An 18,292-nucleotide genomic window follows, 5' to 3' on the forward strand; every position below is an offset into this window, starting at 1 on the left:
CTTTGTTTGTGGGCTTTGGACCCACATGCAAAATTACACACATTAGACACAAATTTGCAATCTTATTCAGTGGTCATGGGGGTAGCTCATGTGCAAAAGTTCACATTCATGTAGTATGTAGTCCTCTTCTGAAGTTGGGGCTAGAGTAAAGCGAGTCTTGCTCTGCACATAACCGGTGCTATCCTTTAACATTAACAACCCAAATCTTAATGATCACATAATTCACCCATTGTTTCCCCAAAAGTTTAAAATTACGATTGCCAACATAAGCGGTCCTTATGTCAAACTATAGGCAGTTTTACTCTACAGATTCTCATCAGAAACAAGATGGGTTGAAACAGCACCAAAGTAATTTCACCATGATCCCTACTGAAAAAAAATGAAATTCTCATTAAAGACAACATGGGCTGGATTCAAGATCAGGCTCAAAAGGCAAAAAAATGCACAGATCAATCCAAATCTACTAGTGTCAGCCCCTCCAGAAAGGGAACCTAATTTCACAATCTGGCCACTTACTACACACAGCTAAAGGATACGTATTCCAGAATCTCCTTTGTATAAGGGTTCATAGTCCGAGACAACATTGCTGTAGGATAAGCGTAGGCTGCAAGACAAAGGAAAAACAATTTCAGTCACAATGGGCTTAACAGTTTTAAGTAACGGTGCATGTTTTATAACAAAAAGCTAGCTACATAATTAAAACTCTCATCTCTAGCATGCACCCATTACATTTTGAAGCAGAATATACACAAAGTGAATATCACTCTACCCATAAACCATTTTTTAAAAAAAACATTCTTTCATAGAATGTGAGCGTCGCAGTCAAGGTCAGCATATGTTGCCCATCCCTAATTGCCCTCGAGAAGGTGGTGGTGAGCCACCTTATTGAACCACTGCAGTCCATCTGGTGTAGGTACACCCACAGAGCTGATAGGAAGTGAGTTCCAGGTTTTTGACCCAGTGACAGCGAAGGAAAGAAGATATAGGTCCAAGTCAGGATGATGCGTGACTTGGAGGGGAACTTGCAGGTGGTGATGTTTTCATGCATCTGCTGCCCTTGTCCTTCTAGGCAGTTGAGGTCACAGGTTTGGAAGGTGATATCGAAGGAGGCTTGGCGAGTTGCTGCAGTGCATCTTGTATATGGTACACACTGCTGCCACCATGCATTGATGGTGGAAGGAGTGAATATTTAAGGTGGTGGATGGGGTGCCAATCAAGCAAGCTGTTTTGTCCTGGATGCTGTTAAGCTTCTGGAGTGCTGTTGAAGCTGCACCCATCCAGCGACTGGAAGGTATTCCATCACACTCCTGACTTGTGCCTTGTGGATAGGCTTCAAGGAATCAGGAGGTGAGAGTTACTCACCTCAGAATTCTCAGCCTCTGACCTGCTCTTGAAGCCACAGTATTTATACGGCTGGTCCAGTTAAGTTTCTAGTCAATGGCAACCCCCCCGAATGTTGATGGTGGGGGATTCAGTGATGATAATGCTGTTGAGCGTTAAGGCGAGAAGATTAGATTCTCTTTTGTTGAAGATGGTCAGTGTGTGGCATAAACGTTACTTGCCATTATCAGCCCAAGCCTGAATGTTATCCAGGTCTTGCTGCATGTGGATGCAAACTGCTTCAGTATCTGAGGAGTCACGAATGGTACTGAACACTGTGTAATCGTTAGCGAACATCTCCACTTCTGACCTTATGATGGAGGGAAGGTCATTGATGAAGCAGCTGAAGATGGTTGGGTCTGGGATACCACCCTGAGGAACTCCTGCAGCATTGTTTCAATTAGCTCAAATGTCATTCACATAAAAACAAATTGCAACAAATTATTTAACAATATTAGTTGACCTCAGTGAACGCTGTCCTGGAAGATAGCACTAGTATTCAGTACAAACCCAGACTCAGAGAAGAACTGAATCTCAGTAATGCTTATAAGAGATAAACCGGGTGAGTCTTTTTTTTTTAAAGTTAGGTTTATTACTACTAATGTGTATTAATAGTGGCAGGGCTTATCAGTATTAGTAAGGTTTATTAATAGTAGCAAGAATTACTAGTATTTGTAAAGTTTGTTTTAAGCAGTAGTAAGGTTGATTAGCAGTAGCAAGGTTATTAACTAACAGACAGAGGAATGACAGGCTCCAACCTCTGGAGTCCACATCCTATGCTATGTGGGAACTCCAGGATAACCATTTGTGCAGAAAGTGTCATCAGTTGCAGCACCTTGAGGTCTGGGTTTCGGAACTTGAGCAGCAGCTGGCATCACTGCAATGCATCTGTGAGGTTGAGAGCTTCGTAGATAGAACGTTTATAGATATGGTCAGCCCGCAGCTTAAGAGTATGCGGAAAGAGAGGGAATGGGTGACTGCCAGAAAATCACGTAGAAACAAGCAGGTTGTACAGGAGTCCCCTCAGTGCATCCCACTCTCCAACCAATATTCAGTTCTGGTTAGAGTAATGGTTCAACTGGGGAGTGCAGCCAGAGCCAAGTCCATGGCACCACAAGTGGCTCAGCTGTACAGGGAGGGTACAAGGAAGATGAGAAGAACAATAGTGATAGATGTTCCAATACTTAAAAGGGAATTGACTGGCATTTCTGTGGCCACAGAGGTGAAACCAGGATGGTGTGTTGCTGCCCTGGTGCCAGGGTCAAGGATGTTACTGAACTGCTGCACAGCACCCGGAAGGCCGGGGGGGGGGGGGGGGGAAAAGAGAGAGAAGAAAACACCCAGCTCTCGTGGTACACATAGGTATGAGCGACATTGGCAGAAAGAGGGATGTCAGAATTTAGGGAAGCTAGATAGGAAATTAGCAAGCAGGACCTCAAAAGTAATAATCTCCACATTACTCCCAGTACTACGCACAAGTAAGTACAAAAATAGGAGGACAGTGCAGATGAATGTGTGGCTGGAAAGATGGTGCAGGAGGGAGAGCTATACATTCTTGGGACAATGGGACAGGCTCTGGGAGAGATGGACCTGTACAGGCTGGATGGGTTGCACCTAAAACAGAGCCGGTACCGAGTTCCTTGCAGGGCGATTTGCTAGCGCTGTTGGGGAGGGTTTAAACTAACATGGAAGGGGTGTGGGAACCAGGAGGAAAGATCAGAGAGGAGTACCAAGGTCCACAAAATACTGGGAGAGATAGCACTAGTGTAGGGAATAGTAAATTATTAGGTGGGGTCAGAGTAAGGGAGGAAGTAATAAAGTCTAAATCAGGATTAAAATGCACATATGTGCATGCACAGAGTGTGGTTAATAACATTGGCGAGTTATAGGCACAGATACATAGGTGGAATTATGATGCTGTGGCTTTAAAGAGACCTGGCTCAAAGAAAGGTAGGACTGGGTGTTAAATATTCCTGGATACAAGGTGTTCAGGAGAGATAGGAAAGGAAGAAAAAAGGGAAGGAGTGGCAGTATTGATTGAGAGCATTACAGTGCTGGAAAGAGAGGATATCCCAGAGGGTTCAAGGACGGAATCTATTTTGCTACAGCTAAGAAACAAAAAAAGGTGCAATTACATTGCTCAGTGTAGTCTATAGGTCACTAACTAGTGGAAAGGATGTCGAGGAACAAATTTGCAAGGAAATTACAGAGAAGAATTATAAAGAAGTTATAATGGGGGACTTAAATTATCCAAATATAGATTGGGATAGTAGTAGTGTAAAGGGCAGAGGGGTGCAAGAGTTCCTAGAGTGCATTCAGGAAAATTGTCTGCAGCAGTAAGTTTCCAGTCCAACGAGACGGGTGGCACTGCTGGACCTGGCTCTTGGGAATGAGGTGGGCCAAGTGGATCAAATCAATAGGAGAACATTTAGGGGACAATGATCATTGTATCACAAGGTTTAGGTTGGCTATGGAAAAGAACAAAAGAACAATCTAGAGTAAGAATAATTAACTGGGGGAAAGCCAGATTCAATGGGGTAAGAATAGATCTGGGATGAATAAACTGGAATCAATGGTTGGCAGGAAAAATGGTGGCTGAACAATGAGCTACCTTCATAGAAGAGGGTGGTTGGAATCTGGAACGCACTGCCTGAAGAGGTGGTAGAGGCAGGTACCCTGAACATTTAAGAAGTATTTAGATGAGCACTTGAAACGCCATAGCATACAAGGCTACGGGCCAAGTGCTGGAAAATGGTATTAGAATAGTTAGGTGCTTGATGGCTGGCATGGACACGATGGGCCTGTTTCTGTGCTTTATAACTCTGACTCTAAAAGAGTTTGCGCACAGTCAAGGTATATTCCTTCGAAAGGGAAATATAGGGCAAACAAATCCAGAGCTCCCTGGATGACAAAAGAGAGACAGAGATTAAGATGAAGAAAAAGTGTGCTTATGACAAATGTCAAGTAGATGGTACAATGGAGAAGCAGGCTGAATATAAAAGGTTCAGAGGGGAAGTGTAAAAGCAAATAAGATAAGCAAAGAGGGAGTATGAAAAGAGACTGGTTGCGAACATAAAAGGGTACCCCAATATCTTCTATAGGCATATAAATAGTAAAAGGGTGGTAAAAGGAGTAGGGCCAAATAGGGACCAAAAAAGGGAATTTACACATGGAGGCAGGGTACACCTGAAGGATTTAAAATTGATGAGGAGGTATTGGATAGGCTGTCTGTACTTAAAGTGGATAAAGCACCAGGAACGGATGAGATGCATCCAAGGATACTGAGGGAAGAGAGAGTGGAAAAAGCACGGGCCATAATTTTCCAGGTCTTCCTTAGAATCAGGGGTGGTGCCAGAGGACTGGAGAACTGCAAATGTTACACCCTTGAATCAAAAAAAGGGTGCAAAGATAAGCCCAGCAACTACAGGCCAGTCAACTTAACTTCGGTGGTGGGGAAACTTCAAGAAACAATAACTCGGGACAAAATAATTCAGCACATAGACATATGCGGGTTAATTGAGGAAAGCCAGTACGGATTTATTAAGGGAAAATTGTGTTTAACTAACTTGCTAGAGTTTTTTTTTTTTGAAGAGGTAACGGAGAAAGTTGATGAGGGCAATGCTGTTGATGTGGTGTACATGGACTTCCAGCAGTTATTTGATATAGTTCCGCACAACATACCTGTGGGCAAAGTTATAGCTCATGAATAAAAGGGACAGTAGCAACACAGATTCGAAAGTTGCTGTGTTACAGGAAACAGATAGAATAGAGATTAATGGATACGTTTTGGACTGGAGGAAGGTTTGGAGTGGAGTTGCCCAGGGGTCAGTGTTGGGACCCTTGCTCTTTCTCATATAAATTAATGACCTAGACCTCTGTGTACAGGGCACAATTTCAAAATTTGCAGATGATACAAAACTTGGAAGCATTGTGAACTGCGAGGAGGATAGTGTAGAAGTTCAAATAGACATAAACAAGTTGGTGGAATAGGCAGTCAAGTGGCAGGGTGATGAGTGCCTGGAACTTGCTGCCGGGGGAGGTGGTGGAAGCAGGTACGATAGCGACGTTTAAGAGGCATTTTGACAAATACATGAATAGGATGGGAATAGAGGGATACGGTCCCCGGAAGTGCAGAAGGTTTTAGTTTAGGCAGGCATCAAGATCGGCGCAGGCTTGGAAGGCCAAATGGCCTGTTCCTGTGCTGTACTGTTCTTTGAATTTCAATGTGGAGAAATGTGAAGTGATTCATTTTGGTACAAAGAACATGGAGAGACAATATAAAATAAAAGGGTACAACTCTAAAAAGGGGGTGCAGGAGCAAAGGGACCTGTATATGTGCATAAGTCATTGAAGGTGGCAGGATCGGTTGAGAGAGTGGTTAATGAAGCATAGAGTATCCTAGGCTTTATAAATAGGGGCATAGAGTACAAGAGCAAGGCAGTTATTTTGAATTTGTACAAGACATTAGTTCAGCCTCAGCTGGATTATTGTGTCCAGTTCTGGGCACTGCACTTTAGGAAAGATGTGAAAGCATTGGAGCGAGTGAAGAAAAGAGTCACGAAAATGAAGTTCCTCATCCCTGGAACCAGTTATGAAGATAGGAAAACAGTCCCAACTTCTCTAATCTTCGAGAAGAGAAGGCCGAGAGGTGATCTGATAGAGATATTCAAAACCACGAGGGGCCTGGACAGAGTGGAAAGAGAGAAAGTGTTCCCACTCATGAAAGGATCGAGAATGAGAGGGCACAGTTTTATTGCAATCGGTAAAAAGCAAAAGTGACATGCGGAAAAACCTTTTCACGCTGCGAGTGATTAAGGTCTGGAATACACTGCCTGAGAGTTTGGTGGAGACAGGTTCAATCGAGGCATGCAAAAGGGAATTAGACTGTTATCTAAAAAAGGAAGAATGTGCAGGGTTACAGGGAGAAGGCAGACGAATGGCATTAGGTGAAATGCTCATTCGGAGAGCCAGTGCAGACATGGGCCGAATGGCCTCCTTCTGTCCTGTAACAATTCTGTGTCCTTCCATTCAGAGTACATCACTTTGAATTATTCAGTAATTTAGTTCTGGGATGCATATGGCATTAATATTTTTATAATGTTCAATGAATGCTAAATAACTGTTGCTATTTAATATCTTCCTCTTTCGCTGAACGCAAGAAATACGCATGCTTGACACTAAAGATCTGCGATGCTATTGAAAGAAATTTTATAGGGGTTATGAATTTTCTCTAATGCAGAGGTTCACAAGCTGGTAGCATGTATTCAGAATTTAGGCAAGTGCACCCCACAGGATTTTTATCTATTAGTCCTATGGGATGTACTGGCCTTCATGCCCCAATATCCATTATATATTGATGGCACACAAAGCTCTGCGCCAGAATCAGATATGTGTTAGAAATAGCCTTATACCCTCAGGCTTTATTTCATACTAATTGGGAAGAAGGGACAATATCATGGTAAGAGTTTGCATGAGGTGAAAAAATTATAAGAAACAAATAAAGTCATTTATGACATAAAAAAGTTAATTCTGCTGACAGTCACTTGAGTACACTGTAAAAACACAGGAGTAAATTTTCACCCTCACCGCATGGACGGTAAGGGGAAAAATGGAATGTCTACCTATTAAAGAACCTGTCAATTTTTATTCCATTGAGATCATTGGAATGAAAAAAATCAGGCAAGATTCTATAACTGAACCGGATTATCACCCATACAGTGAAGATAACCATTTATTCCATACTATCAAATTACCATAGGAAGCTGCATCGGTCTCAGTGCATTTGAGCATAAGCTACAAGTGCTGCAATCTGGAACAACTATATGACTATTTAAACCCCATCCCCATAAATTACACTTATGATCATAAAACATTTTTACCCATTACCTCCAATAATGTGACATTGATCATAGGCATCACGGTCTCGCACATCCAACAGTAAGTAAGGGCAGTCTGGATAGGGCCCATCTGTTTTTTCAGGACAGAGTTCAGGATGGGACAATTTCTGAGTCTCCTTCTCTAGGTCTATTTCCCCAACACCACTTATAACACTACAGAAAAAAAATAAAAACTGTGTCAGATCACATACTGTCAGTCTTTGATGCAATTATTAAAATGGTAATAGTTTAGCTTGAAAAGCAAAATTTAATATAGATATTACATTTTTGGACAAAGAAACAAGGGCTGCTTATAAATTCGACACACAATCCCACAACAGCTCATTTGGTAGGAAGGTTTGCTAGTGCTGTTGGGGATGGTTTAAACTAGTTTGGCAGGGGGATGGGAACCTGAACGCAGTCTTAAATAGGACAATTTCAGGGCAGGGAACAGGAGGCAGAAAATTAGCAAGTGACTCTGAAAGACAGAAGAAGCAAAGGTTAAAAAGTGTGCAGCACAGGAATTTGGTACTGTTAAAGGGTATTTATTTAAATGCAAGGAGTACAGTAAATAAAGCCGATGAGCTGAATATCATTGCTATAACGGAAACTTGGCTTAAAGAGGGGCAAGAATGGCAGCTCAACATCTCTGGAGAAAGAGTTTTCAGGCAGGATAGAGAGGGAGATAAACAAAGGAGGGGGTGTAGCATTATTAGTTAAGGAACCAATAACAGCTTTGAGGGATGATATGCTAAATGAATCAAATGAGGCCATATGGGTGGAGCTCAAATAAAAAAAGGGGCAGCCACACTACTAGGAGTGTACTATAGACCCCCAAATAGTGACAAGGAGATAGAACAAATATGTAGGCAAATTTCTGAGTGCAAAAACTATAGGGCAATAACAGTTGGGGATTTCAACTGCCCCAATATCAACTGGGATACAAACAGTGTGAAGGGCACAGAGCGGCACAGTGGTTAGCACCGCAGCCTCACAGCTCCAGCGACCCGGGTTCAATTCTGGGTACTGCCTGTGTGGTGTTTGCAAGTTCTCCTTGTGTCTGCGTGGGTTTCCTCCGGGTGCTCCGGTTTCCTCCCACAGCCAAAAAGACTTGCAGGTTGATAGGTAAATTGGCCATTATAAATTGCCCCTAGTGTAGGTAGGTGGTAGGGGAATATAGGGACAGGTGAGGATGTGGTAGGAATATGGGATTAGTGTAGGATTAGTATAAATGGGTGGTTAATGGTCGGCACAGACTCGGTGGGCCGAAGGGCCTGTTTCAGTGCTGTATCTCTAAATAAAAAAAAATTCTTGAACTGTGTTCAAGAGAACTTTTTTAGCCAACACTTAACAAGCCCAATGAGAGGGGGCGCAATCTTAGATTTAGTCTTCGGTAATGAAGCCGGGCAAGTGGAGGAAGTAACAGTGGGTGACCATTTTGAAGATAGTTTTAGCATAATCATGGAAAAAGGACAAAGATAAAACAGGAGTAAAGGTTCTAAATTGGTAGTGGGGTGGGGTGGTGGGGGAGAAGGCAAATTTTACAAAACAGAGAGGTGACCTGGCGAAAGTGGACTGGATACAGCTACTTGAAGGAAAATCAGTGGGAGGTGTTCAAAAGTGAGATACTACAGGCACAGTGTAGACATGCCCCCACAAAGATAAAGGGTGGTACTGCCAAATCTAAAGCCCCCCGCGCCCCGGGTTATCTAGAAGCTTACAGAGTAAGACAACGAAGGTTTATGACTATCACAAAAATCTTAATACTTTAGAAAGCCTAGAGGGAGTATAAAAAGTTCAAGGGTGAAGTCAAAAAGGAAATTAGAAAAGCAAAGAGGACATGAAAAATTATTGGCATGTAAAATCAAGGAAAACCTAAAAGCAAGAGGATAACTAAGGGTAGAGCCTATCAGAGATGTACAAAGGAACTTGTGTGGATGCAGAAGATGTGGGCAGGGTTCTTAATGAGTTTTTTGTCTCTGGCTTCACAAAGGAGAGGGTTGATGCAGACATTGAAGTTAATGAGGAGGAGTGTGAAATATTAGATATGGTAAGCATAAATGAGAGAGAGGACGTACTAGAGGGTCTGGCATCCTTGAAAGTGGATAAATCACCAGGGCCAGATGGATTGCATCCCAGGTTATTAAAAGGAAGCCAGGGAGGAAATAGCAGATGTGCTGAGGATCATCTTCAAATCCTCACGAGATACAGGCAAGGTACCAGACGATTGTACCATTGTTTAAAAAGGGTGGGCAGATCGGCCAAATAATTATTGGCCGGTCAGTCTGACCTCGGTGGTGGGTAAATTGTTGGAATCAATTCTGAGGGACAGGATAAACTGCCACTTAGAAAGGCACAGATTAATCAGGAATAGTCAGCACGAATTTGTTCGGGGAAGGTCATATCTTACTAACTTGATTGAGTTTTTTGAGGAGGTAACAAGGAGGATTGATGAGGGTAGTGCAGTGGATGTGGTCTACATGGATTTTAGTAAGGCATTTGACAAGGTCCCACGTGGCAGACTGATCAGTAAAATGAAAGCCCATGGGATACAGGGGAATGTGGCAGGTTGGATCCAGAATTGGCTCAGGGACAGGAAACAAAGGGTAGTAGTCGACGGATGGTTTTGCAAATGGAAAGCTGTTTCTGCAGGGCTCAGTGCTGGGTCCCTTCCTGTTTATGGTATATATTAATGATTTGGAATTAAATGTGGGAGGCATGATTGGGAAATTTGATGACACAAAAATTGGCCGTGTAGTTGATAGCGAAGAGGATAGCCATAGACTCCAGAATGAGATCAATGGTTTGGTTAAGTGGGCAGAAAAGTGGCAAATGGAATTCAATCCAGAAAAAAAAAAGAGAGAGAGAGGTAATGCATTTGAGGAGGGTAAATAAAGTGAGCAAATACACAATAAATGGGAGGATATTGAGAGGGGTAGAAGAAGTGAGAGACCTTGGAGTGCATGTCCACAGGTCCCTGAAGGTGGCAGGACAGGTAGATAGAGTGGTGAAGAAGGAATATGGAATGCTTTCCTTTATTGGTCGAGGTATAGAATACAAAAGCAGGGATGTAATGCTGGAACTGTATAAAATGCTGGTTAGGCACAGCTCAGTATTGCGTACAATTCTGGTCACCACATTACAGAAATTGCTCTGGAGAGAGTACAGAGGAGATTTACATGAATGTTACCAGGGCTTGAAAGTTGCAGCTATGAGGAAAGATTGGACAGGCTAGTGTTGTTTTCCCTAGAACAGAGGAGGCTGAGGGGCGAGTTAATTGAGGTGTATAAAATTATGAGGAGCCGAGATAGGGAAAACAGGTCCTATCTGTCTACTCTAACAGAGAGATCAATTACCAGGGGGCACAGATTTAAGGTAATTGGTAGAAGAATTAGAGGGGACATGAGGAAAAACTTTTTCACCCAGAGGGTGGTGGGTGTCTGGAATTCACTGCCAGGAATGGTGGTGAGGCTGAAACCCTCAATTTTTTTTTTTAAAAAAGGTACTTGAAATGTACCTGAAGTACTGTAACCTGCAAGGCTACGGACCAGGTGCTGGAAGGTGGGATTAGATCGGGCAGCTAGTTTGTTTGGCCAGCACTGACACGACGGGCTGAATGGCCCCCTTCTGTGCTGTAATTTTTCTATGGTTCTAAGGGTACTGCTCAATATAGAATAGAGTCAAAAACATCAGAAATATTCCCAGTCTGATACCAGGTCTGTTCTGATTTCTGCAGGGTAATGTTGGGGACACTACAATTGGCATCAGTGACCTTGAACTTGGGAAGGGGGGAAAAAAAAAATCTGATAGGGCTCACATTCCTGATTCCTATCCAGTGACTCCTGTACAAAAATCTACATGTGTGCAAGTCAGATGAAAACAAGATCAGGCTGAGCAGATGGTTAAATAGGTTCTAGTCATCCTTTGCCCAAGTTCAGAGATGGACAGTGACAAGGTAACAGAGTACCAACTGCCTGTGGTACCTATCCTAGTAAAAGTCAACACCTTTGGGAAGAGAAATGTGAGGGGTTTAGAAATTATGAATACAAAGTTCAGTCTTTATTTTCACAATCTTAAAACAGAAAATATTCGTTTCTTTAAAATCTGCCCTTAACTTTCCATCTTCACCTTATAGAAAGCACTTTTTGCAAAGTATTATTTTGCTGTCCTTAGAAGCTGACCTCTGGTAGAAATACTGATATACAGGGCCCTCTGCACTGTGCTAATTTGGTCCTATATTATAACCAGTACTTAAATCAAAGAAAGTAAAATAACGTTGATCACACATAAAATGAGCATGATTTTATGCCTAGATTTTCATAGTATTTGCAAACCATTACTTAGAACAGATCTCAAACAATGAGTGAAAATTTTGACCAACTGCAAACAAGTTGCTTGGAAATGGACATCATGTTAGTCACATCTGATTGCGAATCATAATGTAATATTTCAGGTGAGACGGACCAAAATGAATCACCCTAGCTGAAATGTTTGGTAGTCTTGGTCTTTTAGATACTACCTGATCTGTTGCGCATATTCAGAATTTTACTGGTTATTTATTTTTTTAAATTCCCAAGGGCGGCACAGTGGCGCAGTGGTTAGCACTGCAGCCTCACAGCTCCAGGGACCCAGGTTTGATTCCGGGTACTGCCTGTGTGGAGTTTGCAAGTTCTCCCTGTGTGTGCATGGGTTTTCTCCGGGTGCTCCGGTTTCCTCCCACAAGCCAAAAGACTTGCAGGTTGATAGGTAAATTGGCCATTATAAATTGTCACTAGTGTAGGTAGGTGGTAGGGAAATATAGGGACACGTGGGGATGTTTGGTAGGAATAGGGGATTAGTGTAGGATTAGTATAAATGGGTGGTTGATGTTCGGCACAGACTCGGTGGGCCGAAGGGCCTGTTTCAGTGCTGTATCTCTAATCTAATCTAAATATAAAACTAAAGCTACAAAGCCTTATTTTACAAAGCTATTCCATAATTTTAAGGCAGGTGGAACTAACACTTGGTGATGATAATGAGAACATTAATCATGATCTTTTTTCAGCACATCAATCCTTACCTTTGGAGGGTAGAGCGTGGTGAAAGTGGTTTTTCGCCTAATTCGTCATTACTTATTAATTCTATCGGAGATTTCTGTGTCATTTCCACAGGACCTTGTTCTTCATTGGCCTTTATTGCACGCAGCTCGGGCTCTGGTGCAGACAGCACTGAATTCGAACCTGAGGGAAACATTATGAAACTCAAACCCAAAAGGTTCATTCAGAGGGGATATTTCAGAGCAGATTTCTATATGGTGATCCAAAATTAGGAGTGTAAACTCTTAGCTACATTTTATATAGTCATACAGGGCATAGAAGGAGGTCATTCAGCCCATTGAGTCGATGCCAGCTCTCCATGGAGCTATCCTGTCAGTCCCACTCCCTCACTCAATCCCCATAGCCCTGCAAGTCTATTTCTCTCAAGTGGTCATCCTACTTCCTCTTGAAGTTATTAATTGTCTCCATTTCCACCACCCTTGTGGGCGTGTGTTCCAGGTCATTACCACCCGTTGAGTAAAAAAAGTGCTTCCTCATATTCCCCCTGCATCTTTTGCCCAAAACTTTCAATCTGTGTCCCCTAGTCCTTGTACTATTTGTTAATGGGAACAGTTTTTCCTTGCCTAACTAATCTATATAAATATGATATTTTGTTAAATAAATTGCATAAGAAAAATAAAGTTAACAGATGTGATGTGTTGCTCATTATCATTTATTCTTCTTTCTGTAAACAAGGCAAAGTGTCTTACAAGATCCTTTAACTTGAAAACTTTAGTGAATTCTTCTAATTGTGGACAGTGCTACAGAATAGGTAACCTACTGATTCTCTAGACCAACCTTCCTCCTGTTGTAGTTCTTCAAACATCCCATCACCTTGTTCATTCACAGAAGCCACCTGTAGTACCTAAGAATATCACAATGTAGATCAAAATTAAAACACTGTACTAAATTTCCTGAAGGAATAAATATATTTTAAAAATTTAATTCTCCCCACATTTTTGCATCCACAATTGGTGCAAAGGAACTGTATTTTGCATGCCCTCTCCCCTGTGTACTATACTACAAGCAGACTAAGGGTAATCACAAGGCCACTGGTTTCATTCAGAATTCAAATATCAGAACCTGCAAGAGTGCACCTCAACTGGTTTATTGCCATCTTACAGCCGCGAGATTAATCTCAATTGTGTAGTATTTACATCAGATTTGAGGGCAGTTTAGGTACTGAGAGAAATCGGAGGGACAGTCATCCTTAAATTCCCCCCAGGGGTGACTTAATTGAGGTGTACAAAATTATGAGAAGCCTAGATAGAGAAGACAGGAAGACCCTGTTTCCCCAGATGGGGAGATCAGTTACCAGGGGGCACAGATTTAAGGTGATTGGTAGAAAGATTAGAGGGGACATGAGGAAAAACTTTTTCACCCAGGAGGGTGGTGGGTGTCTGGAATTCACTGCCAGGAATGATGGTGGAGGCAGAAACCCTCAATTCTTTTAAAAGATACCTGGACATGTACCTGAAGTGCTGTAACCAGGTGCTGGAAGGTGGGATTAGATTGGGCAGCTAGTTTTTTCAGCCGGCACAGATACGATGGGCTGAATGGTCTCCTTCTGTGCCACAATTGTTCTATGGTTCTATCTTTCAATTTAGTGCACTGAATTCATAGCTCATGATGAGGTCTCCTTTACATTGGGGAGACCAAAAGCAAATTGCGTGATTGCTTTGCAGGACACCGCGAATCAGTCTGCAGGAGTGACCTCGAGCTCCCAGTTACATGCCATTTTAATCTCTGTCCTATTCCGACCTCTTTGTACTAAGCCTCCTATACTGTTCCAATGATGCACAAAGCAAGATCGAGGAACAACACCTCATCTTTCGATTAGGCATTTTACAGCCCTCCTGTCATGCTCACATGAAGAGCAGCAGTGAAAATACAGAACTCAAATTGAAAAGTTATAAAAATTGACTTTTTCTTTAACAAAAAAATGGACAATGTGTGGCAAAATGGTCACCAAAGATCAAACGACCTTGCACTGTAAATTCAAACTGTGTGTTAAGGACAAAAAGGATACATTTCAAACTAAGAGGTGTCAATTACACCCATCCTAAAACATTTTTGAATCGAACGGGTGCTTCCAAAACAAAAAAAGGTATGTAGTAGCCACATCCTGGTCTATTGATAGTCACCACAGGGAGGGGGCTCTGCGTCTCCTAACAGAGGCAGCATGTGTCACATCCAACCACTTACCCTTTTTCTCTCTTTCGATCCATTCGCGCACACACACACACACACACGAATGAATGTGTGGGTGCGGTTGCGACAATTTCGGGAATGAATATTGATCAATAAATAATTAATCTTCTGTTTTAAACCACAAGAAAACCCATCGCTGTCTGTTAATGTGACAAACAAAACACAAGGGGTTAAAACCCTAGCAACAAAAACACTTGCTGTGAACATAGGGAACCACCCACACCCCATATTATCTGGCCGTAACACATCCAGATTCAACAGAGTTCAACAATTTCAAATCATTACCACTGCCCCCAATGTTTTGGACAGCAGCTGTTGGTAATGATTCTGTTATTCCCATTTACGCCTCCTCTAGACTCATCTTTTGTTTCTTTATTTGTCCTATTGCCATCCCCTTATGTTTGCATCACCATCCCTTTTGGCATTTAAACACTCCTGCCTTCCACCCCTTTTGTTCTTTCTTCCTTTCTCCCCATTCCATGCTTCTGAACATGCTTACAATCTGCTACATCTCTAACTTTTTCCAATTCTGATGATAAAGCAACTGAAATGGTAACTTTGTTTCTGTCTTCACAGATGTTGCCTGACCTGTTGAGTATTCCAGTACTTACCAGCTGGGCAAATGTGGTGACTTTCAATCTTTTGAATAATTCATCTCTTTTATATCTATAATCTATTAAAGAGGAAAAAGGAAATTGAATGATGATTAATATAAATTCTCATTTCAACAGTCATTACACTGCAAAATACACAAAAGCTTATATTTGCAAAATGAACCTTCTTTGCACCAGATGTAGTCTTTAAAAGGCATCTACTATAGGGCTATCACATGATTACAGGTTGTCACAAGATACCAGAATTGAAACAAGGAGCATCCAAGTCAACTGCTAAATACTCACCTATGCTTTACTGATTACATTTTTAGATGATCATGATCTTGGATAATCAGCTGATTCTGAATTACCAATACTGATGTGGATTTCTGACCCATAATTTACTTTTCAGCTTCCGTCACCTTCAGGACCTAGCCAATGCCCATAACCTCATTGACCCGATTAACTCCTTTCAACTTCATCTACTGAAAAGCTGTTAACCTATTTGGTAGTGAGCCTGTCAAATGTACCCATTAGCAGACACACACTGGACATGCAAAGGAAGCAATAACTTGAGTCATTTGAAAAAATACTGTTGTACCCTTGTAGCAATACAGTTTGAGGGGATGAAAGAAAGTAGACCAGTACTTGATAGGGGTCACGCTCAACACTGGTTTGCTGGTTTTACCTCTGCTTCAATAAATGGCTAGATTTTTATTGAACGTAGCTTGTGCTATCAGTGTGTTACTTAGTGAAAGGTCAAGCTACTTAAATAGTCAGGCCTTCAGAGAGAACCTTCTACAATACAATTCAATTCTTAGATAGAATTCATAGTGTGTAAAACTATTTATGTTCGTAACTTGTGCTTAGTCAGAATTTGTCCATGTCTAGTCAGGACAAGAGTGGTTTACTTTTTTCTAAATCAGCTTTGTGCAATAGGTGATATTTCAAGTCAAAAAATTCTGCAAGTTTAAATAGTTTTCCCTCATCTTTTGCCAATTTTGGGCTACGTTATGTGACATCACATCATGCTAGGGATCTGAAGCCACTTAATTTGTCCACACTGGTAAGTCAAACGAGTTAAAACATTTAAAAAAGTTTATCTGTAAAAAAAAACTCGAAATGGTGTTAGGAGGTGGCCAATGGTGTATGCAGTTTGCAAGCTGTGCAAAATGCACCCTTTGGTAGTTTAGTTGGCATATAACAAATATCTGACAGGCATTTATTTGCTCTTTTCCCTTCTTCCTGATTCTATGTTGGTTTTGAAGTTTTCCCAATCAGCGAGTGTTCTTTTTCTGCAATTTCACCGGTCTTTGTGAATCCTCTCTCCATGCAATTCTAACAGTTTATCGCACTTACACCATCAGACTTCACTATATTATCACTCCCTTTAAATAATCATTGGGCAAACAAAATCAAAGCAAAGAGCTCTCTTACCTTGATCTTGCTTAATATTTGGTGATCCTTCATGGCTGATAAATGTGCGTAATGTCAGCTATTTTCAGGCCAACCTTATAATTCAAATAGTATTTTCTACCTTAACTGTTGATAAACACCAAACTTACTGGTGATTTATGACATTCGTTGAGTCTTCCTACAGCTTATTGAAATTGTACTAATCCACTCAAAACTTTGTGCTAGGTTTAGACATCTTATGTAACTAAAGGGCCATTTACTGAAATCTATTCATTAAGCACTCTGGTTACCTGGGACACAGTAAAGCTACTGTATTGACCAATGCAATTAGCTAGGTTAACAAAAGGAGGCAGTGTTGCTTATCCATGAGAAAATCTGGCAACTTTTCAGAGTTCGTTTTCAATTCCTTTCACCTATACAGGTTTACAACTCCTAATAAATTGCCTTTTGTAAAGTCACTGGCAGTTGCAGAGATGTTCAACAGAAAAAGTTATTTAAACCTCCTTCCTGGAAAACAAAAAAATTTTTAAAAAAGGAAAACTATTCCTTTTGCTCAGATATTTGACTGTCAAGGTGAATTTCTGACATCGAACCTACTCAGAAAAGAATGGTATTATTTCACTGCATCATCCTTCTAGCAGGAAAGCTTTACAAGAAGATTTCCAATCGCAAACTGGGTCAAGCAGTAGTACTAGGTACAATATACAGTCCTCCGGAGTCCTGGAGGGAAAACAGGATTAGTCATCCCAGGCATGCTCTTGTGTGTCCCCTAGCAGCCAGATCCAGCATGACACTAGAGAAGACTGGACAGCAGTTCATCTGCCACACCATCCAGGGCGCAAAATGGTGCTTGGTGGACAAAAAAATCCCCCCCCCACCTTTTTATTCACTATCATTTAGAAGAATGAGAGGGGATCTCATAGAAACCTATAAAATTCTAACAGGACTAGAGAGGCTAGATGCAGGGAGGATGTTCCCGATGGCTGGGGAGTACAGAACCAGGGGTCACAGTCTCAGGATACTGAGTATGCCATTTAGAACAGATGAGGAGAAATTTCTTCACTCAGAGGGTGGTGAACCTGTGGAATTCTCTACCTCAGAAGGCAATGGAGGCCAAGTCATTAAATATATTCAAGAAGGAGATAGATATATTTCTTAATGCCAAAGAGATCAAGGGATATGGAGAAAAAGCAGGAACAGGGTACTGAATCGGGCAGCACAGTGGTGCAGTGATTAGCACTGCAGCCTCACAGCTCCAGCAACCCGGGTTCAGTTCTGGGTACTGCCTGTGTGGAGTTTGCAAGTTCTCCCTGTGTCTGCGTGGGTTTCCGTCAGGTACTCCGGTTTCCTCCCACAGCCAAAGACTTGCAGGTTGATAGGTAAATTGGCCATTGTAAATTGCCCTTAATGTAGGTAGGTGGTAGAAGAATGGTGGGATGTGGTAGAGAATATGGGGTTAATGTAGGATTAGTATAAATGGGCGGTTGTTGGTCGGCACAATCTCGGTGAGCCGAAGGGCCTGTTTCAGTGCTGTATCTCTAAATAAATAAAAAAAATAGACTATCAGCCACGATCTTTTTTGAATGGTGGAGCAGGCCCGAAGGGCTGAATGGTCTACTCCCGCTCCTATTCTCTATGTCTATGTTTCTATTGCATTTTCATTGGTTTACATTCACGTGAAGCCACTGTACATTTTGACTACAGAGCAAGGAAGGTACCTTAATTCTTTAAAATAAAAGCA

The 18,292-nt window shown here is 41.7% G+C and overlaps 1 protein-coding gene across 2 annotated transcripts in view; it reads right to left on the reverse strand.

Annotated features, from left to right (window-relative positions):
* The window catches only part of cep41 (centrosomal protein 41), a 50,699-nt gene that overhangs the window by 12,816 nt on the left and 19,591 nt on the right, over positions 1-18,292 (reverse strand). For both annotated transcript variants that reach the window (XM_068059439.1, XM_068059440.1), the window contains 5 exons: positions 15,154-15,215; positions 13,130-13,196; positions 12,316-12,475; positions 7,267-7,430; positions 537-604 (listed from right to left, as the gene is read on the reverse strand). In XM_068059439.1, coding sequence (XP_067915540.1) covers positions 537-604; positions 7,267-7,430; positions 12,316-12,475; positions 13,130-13,196; positions 15,154-15,215 — 521 coding nt within the window. The remainder of the gene's footprint in view (positions 1-536; positions 605-7,266; positions 7,431-12,315; positions 12,476-13,129; positions 13,197-15,153; positions 15,216-18,292) is intronic.

Source organism: Heterodontus francisci, chromosome 27 (assembly GCF_036365525.1).
Source record: "Heterodontus francisci isolate sHetFra1 chromosome 27, sHetFra1.hap1, whole genome shotgun sequence".
NCBI lineage: Eukaryota > Metazoa > Chordata > Chondrichthyes > Heterodontiformes > Heterodontidae > Heterodontus > Heterodontus francisci.